Consider the following 12,500-nt stretch of genomic DNA (forward strand, 5'->3'; position numbering starts at 1 on the left):
TGTGTGTGTGTTTCGACAGGTTTAGAAATAGCTATGGGATGGAGCAATTGTTGTTTACAAACCCTACAATTGATCTATTGAGAAAATGGAAAGAAAAAAAGAGTTGAAGAGTGCAAGATTTTGAAACTAAACTACCAACAAAATGTCCCCTCCCGCCCTGCTCACACCCCTTCCTATGTTTCTCGACCGTAGAGAATTCTTGCTTTCCCTCACCTTCGATTTGCAGGCAAAATGGATTTCCCCCCCAAACCAAATCGAAATTTTCCCATACAGAGGAAGGCCCAAAACAAATGGCATGGCCCAGCGTATGACACTCAAATAGCTGACGGACGGCTAGGCCATCTAAGTCCGCTCACCACAGCTCTTAAACGTGATCTCCGTTTGACCGGTAACCTCCCGCTCACTACCCTCCCACTACCGTCCAGGCGCGGTGGCAGGGTGCAGCACTGTCGGATCTCGTCCCGCCTGGAGGAGGGGCGGGCCTGCTACTTCCTGACCAACAGCATGCTGTTCCCCAGCCTGAACGACCTCATCCAGCACTACCGCGCCAACCCCCTGCGCTGCCAGGACTTTGAGCTGCGGCTCACCGACGACGTGCCCCAGCCCGACCTCCACCTGCACCGAAGGTGTGGTCCTCCTCATGGCATCCTCGGGCCATACGCGCAAACATATCTTCAGTGCATAGCAGCCGCGCTGTCATGTCATCCTCATATCATTGTATCTGTTTAAGTGATTGTGTTGTTTTTAGGTAGAAATGGCTTTTAAAGGGGAAATTGCTTTTCTCCAATGCCCCTGATAACATGACGCCTAACCCAGCAATTCCTGTTGGTTAGTTCTCTGACCTGTTGAACCAAACCATGCATTTAGTTTCCTTCTGTGCATGTTCTTAGTCATGTCTATGATTGTGAACCGTTGTGACGTGTGTGTGTGTGTGTGTGTGTGTGTGTGTGTGTGTGTGTGTGTGTGTGTGTGTGTGTGTGTGTGTGTGTGTGTGTTCGTGTGTGTGTGTGTGTGTGTGTGTGTGTGTGTGTGTGTGTGTCAGTTGGTTCTACAGTAACCTGAGCAGGGGTCAGGCGGAGGACTACCTGCTGAGGATCCCCAGAGACGGAGCCTTCCTCATCAGGCAGCGGGAGGGAGTAGCGGACACCTTTGCCATCACGTTCAGGTACAGGCTCACCGGGCTGGTGGTAACCCTGGTGAAACCCGTGCAGGCATAAAGGTAGTAGGTAGAAGTAACATGATTCAACTGCGATGGCTGCTGATGGCCAAAGAGGGTGACATCAAATCCTGTGTTTGGATCTAATTTGCGATCAAAGTTAACTGAAATGAATTTGCACAATCATTTGGGTTGGCGTTATCCAGTTTTTATTCCATCTCCTGACCTTTTGATTTATTGTTCGGCAATACCTCAGAAATGTTTTTGATATGTTTGTTGGATAAGTAAAAATGTGTGGCAAAATTCTACTAGAAATAACATTAGTAATCTTATCTCAGAACAGGAATAGCTCGTTCTTTTCTCAATTTTAATGAAATGCTTTTTACGAGTAAGTTCATGTATATATCAACGAATCAAATCTATCTATCTATCTATCATTATTTTTTTAATAAGGATATACATTAATAAAAATTTAAAATAATAAGTATATGACGGGGGGATAGGGGGGAAGGAAATCAAAGGAATCGACTGTATGAGCTCATACTTGGGGAACCTTTGCGCTGTGGTTCCTTGTCCACCAGGGGCGATGGTAAGGTGAAACACTGCCGGATCAACATGGAGGAAGGCGTCTTCCTCCTGGGCAACTCCACTGAGTTTGACAGCCTGGTGGAGCTGGTCAATTACTTCAAGAAGAAGCCCCTGTACCGCAAGATCAAACTACGTTACCCAGTCACCCCCGAGCTGGTCAGCCGCTTCAGCACGGTGGGAAACGGTTCCTCCATAGGCCCTTCAACTCTTAGGCCCAATCCCATTTTTACCCCTTACCCCTTCCCCTTCCCCCTCCCCCTTGTTTTGAAGGGGGAAGGGGAAGGGGGAAGGGGTAGAAATGGGATTGGGCCTTAGGCCAAAACCCATTTCTACCCCTTACGCCTTCCCCTTCCCCCTTCCCCTTACCCCTTCAAAACAAGGGGGAGGGGTAAGGGGAAGGGGTAAGGGGTAGAAATGGGATTGGGCCTTAGTCCCATGGTTTTATGTCTGTGCATTTGAAAGGGTAATTGGGGCAGGGCTCAGGATCCACCCTGAACGTCAAAAGCCTTTCTAAGAGGGTTACAAATGATTTTTCAGTCATGAGTCTGAAAGAGGAGTTAATAAAACCAAATAGCTGAACTGGTCTGGGTGGGGTACAGGTTCAAATTAGAGTAGGTTGTGCATCCATACCCCCCCCCCCCCCCCCCCCTGCTGTGTCACTGACCCTATGCGGTGTTCTTCCAGGAGAAAGACTGTGCCTCCCTGTATGAAATGAAGACGTACGTGGAGCCCAACGAGATCGAGCCAACACTGGTGCGTTGTCATTCAAATGCATGAGGCAGCACACATCTTTTCAAAGACAGGAATGCCTAACTATATACAGTTGTAGACAGTTAGCTATAGAGAAATGATAGGGACAGTTATAGAGAATCCCAATAAGTGACGTGTGTGTGTGTGTGTGTGGGGTGTGTGTGCGTGTGCGTGTGTGTGCGTGTGTTTAGCCTCTGAATTCAGTGAAGGCCTTGTATGCCTACCAGGCGACCAGGCCTGACGAACACACCTTCTACAAGGGAGCTATCATACACAATGTGACCAAGGAGAACGACAGCTGGTATGATGTCCACGCACACCATTTATGAGCAAATAACCATCAACACTCTCATCCTATCTCACACCCTCTCCCTATCATTTCCATTTAATTCAAATCAACTCAATTTTACTTATGGCATCGGGTTACATACCTTGTATAGTATATACACTGTTTTCCATTCAATCTTATTTACATCTAAAATGAAATGTAGGTAGTCAAGAGTTGGATACGATGCTCTGTCTACCTGTCTCAGTCGGACTCTCACACTGCTAATCTGCGCCCTACAGGTGGAAAGGAGACTATGGAGGGAAGCTGCAGCTGTACTTCCCTGCCAACCGCGTGGAGGAACTCTCCAGCAACCCAAAGCCCGAGCCAAAAGCCAAGGTGCACCTCACAGATTGTTCCCAATCGCCACCCGTTTCAGGTTTCACTTGTGTCGTTTTGAATTAGCAGCGATGGCGTTAGTATGCTGCTCACTGTCGTTGTCTGCCTGATGACTGAGCGACTACATAAAGCACAAAGGACCTACCTAGTGATGTAAGTTTCATAGACTAGAATAGACATTTACTGTGGCGACATTATGGCACGTCTTCCAACCACAGGAAATGGAGTACAACCCGTTGGGTGAACTGTGCAAGGGCATCGTGGACATCTCCAAATGTAACATCCAAAACTGTGAGTAGTGCGTCCCTGAGGTCTATAGGCTTATATATAGTAGGTCCCCATTCAGCTGCTTCTGTAGGGTCTCTTTGATTGCCTTTAAGTTGATGGTGTCCTGAACCAAAAGGGGGTAATAGGATCTGAGAAAGAGTGAAAAGGTGTCCTAATGCAGTTTCCAGGAGTCAGTCGTGTTTGTTAATTTTGGCCATCTTAACTTTGACTTTTATTGTAAAATATTATTATTATCTAATTTCATTTTTTTATTATAGCACTTGCCGGTCAGCAATTGTTGTTTTATACAACCTGTCTCTCTGTCTCTCTATGTGTCTCTCTGTCTCCGTCTCTATCTCAAACACCCAGTGGCGAACGGTAAAAACCAGAAGTCCCACGTGCTGAGCCTGCAGGAGAACACAGACGACAGCCTAGAGTTTGACCTGTCGGCCGACTCCCTGGAGGAGCTGTTTGAGTGGTACCAGGTGGCCTGGGACATCACCCAGCGCGAGATGAACAAGCAGTACCAACGGGAACAGGAGGTCTGCATCCTCAACACCCCAGACAAATATTCAACCCCCCGGTAGAAGGAATACTCAGCAAACATGTTTCGTGACACGAAGGTGTACGACAATGCCGGGATATTCACTTGAAAGTGTCCGGACTGAGACGTTTTGATGGGGCTGTTAGAAAGATTGAAGAGTTGTTGAGAGAGGTTAAGAGATTTGAAACGAAAGCCATTGAGAATACTGCATCTTTCATGAAGCTGTGATTGACAGGCAAGATGAATACTCTCAACCAGGGAAGATAGGTGAGAAATTGGTGAGAAATTGGTGCCCTGATTGGTGAGAAATAAGTGGTCTAAATTAGCTCATAGAGGCAGGCGCAGTAATCTCAAAGCTATTGAGAGTGCTAGCTCACACTCAAATTATAGCTGTTAAACATACAGCTCCTTTTTAAATATCACAAAACAATGAAACAATTTAAAACAAGTCAATGTCAATCTCTTGTCAGATCCTCGTGTCAATTCTCTATCTTATACGTGACTTCACGGGTTTTTCTGCATCCAACCACAGATCAAGCAGCAGGAAGTGGCAAAACGTGATGTGGTCGCCATGGAGATGTCAGACCTGGTCGTTTACTGTCAGCCTCGCAGCAAGGAGAAAGACCGCTTCGGTACCACACGGACACACACACACACGCACACAAACATAGTTACAAACATACACAAGTACACACACACACACACACACACACACACACACACACACATACGTACACACACATGTACACACACACATACACACGGACACACACACGTACACACATATGTACACACACACACACATGCGCGTAAACACACGCACACACACGTACACACACATGTAGACACACACATACACACACACGTACACACATATGTACACACACACACACGTACGTACACACACGTACACACACGCACACACACAAGTACAAACCCATGCACACGTAAACAAAACAACAGTTACACGTATGCAGAAAGTATTTTGATGTAGTCTTAGATACAGGCCACTGCATCCTTTTTCACTGCGATTCATCCTTGCTGTTTGTTGTGCAACCGCTGCACCGAGTGAGTCAATGCAGAAATCTGTGGTCAACAAAGCAAACCTTCAGACTCGTCTCTGTCCCTGCCCGCAGACAGCTACACCTACAAGGAGGTCCGCTCCTTTGTGGAGAACAAGACTCCGGGGAAGAGCCAGACACAGAAGTTCCTGCAGTACAACCGCATGGCTCTGAGTAGGGTTTACCCCAAAGGCCAGCGTGTGGAGTCCTCCAACTATGACCCCCACCCCCTGTGGGCGGCCGGCTGTCACATGGTGGCTCTCAACTTCCAGACTGCTGGTGAGTCAGCCACGATGAAGTGTGTTAGCATACCTTCCCCTTTGTTTTGTCCAACTGATACAACCCTTTGGCCTATTCCTCTGGGATGTTTGGAATTGACTTGCATTTCACATGAGAAATGAAGAGAAATCCAAAGGAAATTCAACAGCACACATTTCTTTATTTTTTTTAATTGAACCTCAAAGCGAGACATTCACCCCCTGAAGGCCATTGGTGTAGCCATGGCAACACAAAGCAACGGAGCTCATAGGACACGTAGAAATTAATGGGTAGACACAATTTAGATATTTCCCCTGGGCCAGCCTCTGAACATCCTTACGACATTTCACCCTTTCATTCAGACTTTAGGATTCCGCTTGTCCAAATGTATTCATGGAATTTTCATGTCAATTGTTTCTGAATGTATGTGTGTGTGTGTGTGTGTGTTTGTATGTGTTTTGTGTGTTTTTGCATGTGCGTATGTGTTTTTGCATGTGTGTGTCCATGTGGGCCTGCCCAGATAAATACACCCAGCTGAACAGCGCCCTCTTCAGTCTGAACGCGAGCACAGGGTACGTGCTGCAGCCCGAGATGATGCGCTTCGACACCTACGACCCCAATTCGGAGAGGAGGCAGGTCAAGATGAACGTCGTCGTCAGGGTGGGTCTCAGACTCACGCAAGTGACAGACTATATCAAATGAATCAAAACGTTTTCATCAGGGTGGGTCGCCGAATCACACAAATGACTCAAGTCTCAATCAAGTGAACTCTATTAACGTTATTATTAAGTTTTGGGACCAACTAAACTTTGTTTCCCCAGCTGTTCCCTCACTCATCTCTGGTGTCTCCAACAGTGCTAGAGGCAGGGTTATGTTTGTGGTTCTGGTGTCGTGTGTTCGACTCCCAGTTGAACGGGTTGGGTCCTCGAGGTTCCACACTTAGAAACTCACTCTTCGCATCAGAAAGAAATGTATTCAAAGTAGTAAATGTGAAGTATTGTGGCCTCCTTAATGTTTACCAGTATGTTATCATTGGATAGCAACACAGCTTCTAAACAGCAATTGACTACACCTAACTGCTCCTCCTCCTCCTCCTCCTCCTCCTCCTCCTCCTCCTCCTCCAACAGGTGATCGCTGCCCGCCACCTCCCCAAGCTAGGCCGGAGCATCGTCAGCCCCTTCGTGGAGGTGGAGCTGTGTGGCCACACGGAGGACAACAAGTTCAAGACGGCCGTCTTCCGTAAGCCAAGGAGCCAGGGAGGGAGGGGGAGCGCAGGCTAGCATCCGGGAAATGAGCAATCAGATTAATTATTAAATCATTATTAATATCAGTATTATTATTGATTGATTGTGGCAAAGAGAGGTGTGGTCGAGATTTCCGCCGGGAAGTCTAGGGTGAGGCACCATGCACCATGCGGTAACAGAGCTTCCCACAGGAGAAAACGGTCTGAACCCGTTGTGGAAGACCCCGGCGGAGGCCGCGGCGCTCCCGGTATACGACCCCGAACTCTCCTTCCTGCGCTTCGTGGTCAACGAGGAGGACATGTTCTCAGACCCAAACTTCCTGGCCCAGGCCACCTTTCCTCTCAGAGGCATCCGCACAGGTTTGAGGCCACACACACACACACACACACACACACACACACACACACACACACACACACACACACACACACACACACACACACACACACACACACACACACACACACACACACACACACACACACACACACACTGAACTTTTCTGCGTGTTTCATAGGTTATCGCTCGGTACCCTTGAAGAACGGGTACAGTGAAAACTTGGAGCTGGCCTCGCTGTTGATCTACATTGACATTGAGCAAGTGGGGGTAAGAAAAAGTTACAACGCACACACAATACACTGCTATCTTCCAGCTCAAACATCACCACTCCCTCTCAATTTGCATTGTCCTGCTAATCAATTACCAGCGATCAGCCCCTCTTTGTTCTGAGGCATCGCATCCCTTTCATCTCCTGTATATCACACCTACCCCCTTTGATGTTGTCACACGAGAATCACGTGTCCCCGTTGTTCCCCGATCGCCTGTCCCGGGATCACGCGTCATCAACCCACAATCTTGGGACATTTTCTAGTCAATGAGACACAAACAGTCGAAGTCTGAGGAGTTGTAGTTGTCGAAGAGATAGAGGGTCGTCTCAGCTGTGTCCCTGAGCAAGACGCTTAACGGTCGCCTTGCATGGTGGACTCTGCCGTCGTTGTGTATTAACCGATGTAAGTCACTTTGGATAAAAGCGTCTGCTAAATCCCCTCATTGTAATTGTTGTGTGTTGCATTGTGCCCCCCCGTCCCCCCAGAAAGCAGAGGAGGAGCTCTACTCGTCGTCCGGCCAGCTGCAGAAGAAGCCGTCGTCGGGCAGCGAGCCCTTCCTGTACGACAGCCACAGCAGCACCAGCCGCTACGGCCTGGCCAGGCAGAGCAGCGCCGAGAAACAGAAGTGAGAGAGACGCATACACACACACACACACACACACACACTCACTCCGTCTCTCTCTCTGTCTGGGTTGATATTTGACCCTTCCTGCTGTGATTTGTGTTTGTGTGTTACAGGGTCAAGGAGAAGAAAATCAACAACAGCAAGTTCTACTAATAATGAATAGTTCCACCTCTGACCTCAACACACGAACACACACACACACACACACACAAACCGCCGCGTACCCTCCCTCCTACACTGTTGTAGAAAACGGCTTCTTCCAGTAGCAGACCAAGGGAACAGTGCGTTCGGATTCCGATTGGCTGCGATGGTTTGAGATTTTGATACATATATATATATATTTAGACCTTAGTTACAGCATCATACTCATTATACTCATAATCTCCGTCATCCACGGGGATCCACAACCTACCCCTTGTCATGCTCCCTGTTTAGTTCCATCAATCCGTTTGTACATTCAGATTAGGACCAAACACACGTTTCATGTGTTATCTATGTTTTATCTATTGTGCTTAGTTTCATGCATTTTGTCAATAGCCAAACCTTTTGCTTGCTCCATGTCTTTCCTCTAATATTTGTATCCATATGAATTGTATTTGAGTTTTTAAGTCTTTGGAAATCTTGAATTGAACGTAGTATGTGTGTGTAGTTGCTTGGGTGACATTTTAGAAGGAAAATCGCAGTCTAGCCACCTCTGATAATAACTTGCCACTAGACCCAGGATAGTCTAACGGTTAGGGGTTTTGGATCACCGCTTAAAGCTGTTAGATGCCTAGCCTCCTACCTGGGCCTCCCTGTAAGTCATTTTGGGGAAAAGCATTTGCTAAATTATTAATTAGTAAGGGCATTTGGTACAGATCTACAATACTTAATATAAGTGATGGCTTGGAATACGACATATTGTATAGATGAAATGAAGAAACGTATGCTGCTACAGTCAATACATACATCCATGCATACATTAGTTTTATGCCCTTGAACCTGCAAAAACAATAAGCAGTGTGTAGAATTGCTAAATTTTTCAAACTCCATGTACTGTGTAATACCAAAGATTGATACTGTCAATGACATCAGGTTAAGTATGAAGATTTTGTTAGATATCCCTTGGTTGAATATGAGTCACATGCAAAACCTGTTAAATATGCAGTCAGTGTGTTTTTAATGCTCCCATGATGACCTTACAATGGACTGAGCCAATAAAATGTTTCATTATGCTGTTCTTTAAAAAGACATTCAGACCTTTGAATTTCCATGAATGAGATGGACCCCTAACAGTTTTTTAACTGAACGTTCATTGTAACTTATACTGAAACAACACCTAATGTGTTAGATTTTTCTTGCATGGGCTATTCTGTACAAATAGTACCTCACTATTGACAACTGGCGGGCGTAAACAAACTGTTACACAAACTGTTTTTGTATAACTGGGCTTTCATCCATTGGGATGAGAGCCCAGTTATACAAATACAGTTTGTATATGAGTTTGTTTAACTATGGCCGTTAGGAGGGCAGATGCTCTTTCCAATCCATCTAAATATTATATTAAACTCATAATCTCCTGCTCCATGAAGTAGAGAATCTTGCATCATATTATAGCACCAATCGAATCCAGCTAAACACAGCAGGAACCTATATAGAATATAAAAAAAGAATCCATTGATCCACAGTTGGTGAACATCAATGGATATAATAAAATAGCAGATCTAATTACATTTGAACTAACAAAGTTATGAATGTGTTATGGCTTATGGACTGCAAGGCCTCTTAACAACTCATTTGACCTCCATAGTGGCTATCATGCGTGGCCAGATCTACCTGATCTATTTAACTGTCCATAAAAACATAAATAAAAGTCTCACACCACTAACACATATTCACAGACATTTTTATTTATTTTTGAATGAAATTAATTCACATCAGTAATTTGTCCTGTTGAAAATCTTTTTTTTCTTTTTTACTTATTACGACAGCCACAGAGCAGCAGCAGCAATAATAACTCAGCAAGAAGCGAGAGAGAGAGAGAGAGAGAGAGAGAGAGAGAGAGAGAGAGAGAGAGAGAGAGAGAGAGAGAGAGAGAGAGAGAGAGAGAGAGAGAGAGAGAGACTGGCAGTCTTTTTCAGCCGTCATAAATCAAAACATGATGCATATTTGACAGGGAATCGTAGGAAAGAGGCTATGGATTGGGGGGGTCGTCTTTACTTCTTCAGTCCGTCATATATGTTCTCCTGCACCGTCCCACGCTCCCTGCCATGACCATTAAGACTAAAGCACAGTCAGCGACTACCGTTCTTTCATAATTCTCAAAACAATCCCTGGAGTGAACAAATCGTCACTAATTACAAAGAGATATATAAAAGTGTGTGTGAGATGAGAGGTGGAGGACAATCTGAGAAGGGAAGGGAAGGAAAGGCTGGAGGGAAGAGTGGTCCTGACATGACATGGAACAGAAGCAAAGCGTTGTGAGCTCCACAGGATATGACAAAACAAAAGTTTGCGTTATGTATCCATATGTAAGTAGAACAATAGTTTGTCCCCTGTACAGTAATAAAATCCTTCCCACCCAAACTCACTGTTCAAGGACCCTGGCTTTGCTCTATAGGTCAGATCAAGGTCCCCCCCATTCACCTAGCCTGCGCTAGCAGTAGCTATTCCTAGGAGGCAATGTGGGAATCCGATTGGGTACAGCAGCAAAACGAGGCCGGGCGTTCTCAACCAATGGGCTCTCTTCAAACGTGGTTGGAAAGGATATCAAACCCTGTCCCATCACAACGCTGAGCTCAACAAACAGGACTTCATGGGCCAGCTACAGTGTCTTTTTCTCAGGGTGTGTGGGGCCCTGCGTGCATTGAGTCCCAGCCCCGGTTTAACGTGTGCCCTTCAGAGACGAGTACCCCGGCCGCGTGTCAGCAGGTGGAGGTCTGAGTGGCGTGCAGTGGTTGTGATGAGTTTACACGGATCAGGAAGGGGCCGGGCCGTTTCCGTGCTTCAAACCGTTTGTAAAACAATACAAAAAAATAAAGAGGGTGCACAAAAACAAAACAGTACATGCCTCAAAAATAAACATGAATAAACCATAAACTAAACAACGATACGGGAGACAAAACACATGATTAAAGTGATGAAATCAAAACAAGTTGAAAACAAAAACATATCTTGTTCAAATATGTTACACGTCGCAAACATTATAGATGACACGAGAGTACAGTGCACTTTGTGTGTGAAAATGAACAAAAAAACTACGAACAGAGTAATGGACACACACTTTCAAATCCTAAGATAAAAGGCAACGGTAGCCTGCCTAAGATGGTAGGCGGGCGAAAGAACAAAGAAAAAAGAGGATATGAACTAGGAGGAGTATGGAGGGGGAGGCTGCCTACTGTGTCTGGGCAGAGAGAGAGAGAGAGAGAAAGAGAGAGCAAAGAAGGCGAGAATTATATACAATTGTTTGTACATTATACAGGATACGAAAAGAGCACAAGGTCCTAGAGCCAGGTCGAAGACGGCCGTCACAATAAAGTGAATATAAAACATAGCATGATGTCACAACCCATGTGGACGGCATCTCAACTCTTCTGGCTTCTCTTAACCATTCTGTTTCAGCAAACAGATTCCGATAAATAAGAAAATAATAATAATAATAATAATAATAATTAAAATTAAACAAAAACATTGGAAAAAGGAACCAATTATTTTTTGGTTTTATGTGGTGCCTGTGTTAGCGTGAGCATTTTCACTAACCTTACCCTGCAGTTCCCAAATAGGGAACCACAAAACCTTACATGGCCAGTTTGCTCATTTTGTCTTTAAGGAACAAATTCTAACATGGCAAGTCCTCAAACGTAACCTAACGGAGGTTAGCATCCGGGTTTGTATTTATGCACAGCTTTTTAAATTAGTAAACTTACACTTTGAAGGGTACAAATTGACTTGTTTTGCAGGGACTGATGCTGCCACAACAAAATTGTACCGGGGCGAAAATTGTACCGCCTAGCGCCTACGTAATCTGCGTTCGAAACATTACGTCATCTCCCAACGCGATTGTCCGTTGCAAGGCAGGTTTCAAAAAACATTGGCGCTCATGTTGCCAAAGACAAAATAACATAATACAGATAACACTTGTTTTTACTTTATATTTGTATTGTATTGAATTTAGCTAGTAAACTGAGTGTTTAAAGTGTATCATAGTCTAGCTAGCTTGTGTTAATAATACACTCAGTTTACTAGCTAAATGCGATTAAACAATTAAATACAATACAAATATAAAGTTAGCAACGCTAATAAATGTCATTTGTAAAATAAGTGTTATCCATTAAATGTTATTTCGTCTTGTGTCGCTCAATGAATGAGCGTGAATATTCGCGAATGTTCATGAACCTTCCTACGTCATCGTTCGACGCGATGACGTAGGCGGTACAATTTTCACCCCCGGTACAATTTTGGTGTGACAATGTCACAAAAGTTGAACAGGGTTCCCCAACCAATCGGCAGCATTGTCAATGCTATAGCTATTGAATTATGACTCGACTTTAGGTGATCTCCAATAACTTCTGAAAGATTCAGAAAACATCTCCTAAATATTTCTTTTTTATACTGAGAGTAAAAAAAAAAAAAAACAGCCTCCCCCCCCCCCAAAGAAAAAAAGTGAAACCAGCAAGCTAAACTAAACAGCCCCAGCTTCTTGTGGTCACCGGAAATATCTATAAATACAACAATTGTACAGATTCCCACTAGAAAC

General features: G+C 45.0%; 2 protein-coding genes across 6 annotated transcripts in view; one reads left to right on the top strand and one right to left on the bottom strand.

Moving 5' to 3' along the window:
• plcg2 (phospholipase C, gamma 2) overlaps positions 1 to 8,997 on the top strand; it is a 17,495-nt gene extending 8,498 nt beyond the window's left edge. For all 3 annotated transcript variants that reach the window (XM_030366183.1, XM_030366185.1, XM_030366184.1), the window contains exons 18-33: positions 426 to 626; positions 1,043 to 1,165; positions 1,738 to 1,918; positions 2,429 to 2,497; positions 2,686 to 2,795; positions 3,062 to 3,158; positions 3,377 to 3,449; positions 3,795 to 3,967; positions 4,502 to 4,601; positions 5,106 to 5,309; positions 5,809 to 5,948; positions 6,416 to 6,527; positions 6,724 to 6,891; positions 7,050 to 7,138; positions 7,626 to 7,765; positions 7,879 to 8,997. In XM_030366183.1, coding sequence (XP_030222043.1) covers positions 426 to 626; positions 1,043 to 1,165; positions 1,738 to 1,918; positions 2,429 to 2,497; positions 2,686 to 2,795; positions 3,062 to 3,158; positions 3,377 to 3,449; positions 3,795 to 3,967; positions 4,502 to 4,601; positions 5,106 to 5,309; positions 5,809 to 5,948; positions 6,416 to 6,527; positions 6,724 to 6,891; positions 7,050 to 7,138; positions 7,626 to 7,765; positions 7,879 to 7,918 — 2,020 coding nt within the window. In that variant the 3' untranslated portion in view covers positions 7,919 to 8,997. The remainder of the gene's footprint in view (positions 1 to 425; positions 627 to 1,042; positions 1,166 to 1,737; positions 1,919 to 2,428; positions 2,498 to 2,685; positions 2,796 to 3,061; positions 3,159 to 3,376; positions 3,450 to 3,794; positions 3,968 to 4,501; positions 4,602 to 5,105; positions 5,310 to 5,808; positions 5,949 to 6,415; positions 6,528 to 6,723; positions 6,892 to 7,049; positions 7,139 to 7,625; positions 7,766 to 7,878) is intronic.
• A 636-nt stretch (positions 8,998 to 9,633) lies between these two features.
• Positions 9,634 to 12,500, bottom strand: part of cmip (c-Maf inducing protein) — a 38,053-nt gene continuing 35,186 nt past the window's right edge. For all 3 annotated transcript variants that reach the window (XM_030366187.1, XM_030366186.1, XM_030366188.1), the window contains exon 21: positions 9,634 to 12,500. This exon is cut by the window's right edge and continues 1,945 nt beyond it. The gene's annotated coding sequence lies outside the window, so the exon portion shown is untranslated.

Source organism: Gadus morhua, chromosome 9 (genome assembly GCF_902167405.1).
Source record: "Gadus morhua chromosome 9, gadMor3.0, whole genome shotgun sequence".
Lineage (NCBI taxonomy): Eukaryota > Metazoa > Chordata > Actinopteri > Gadiformes > Gadidae > Gadus > Gadus morhua.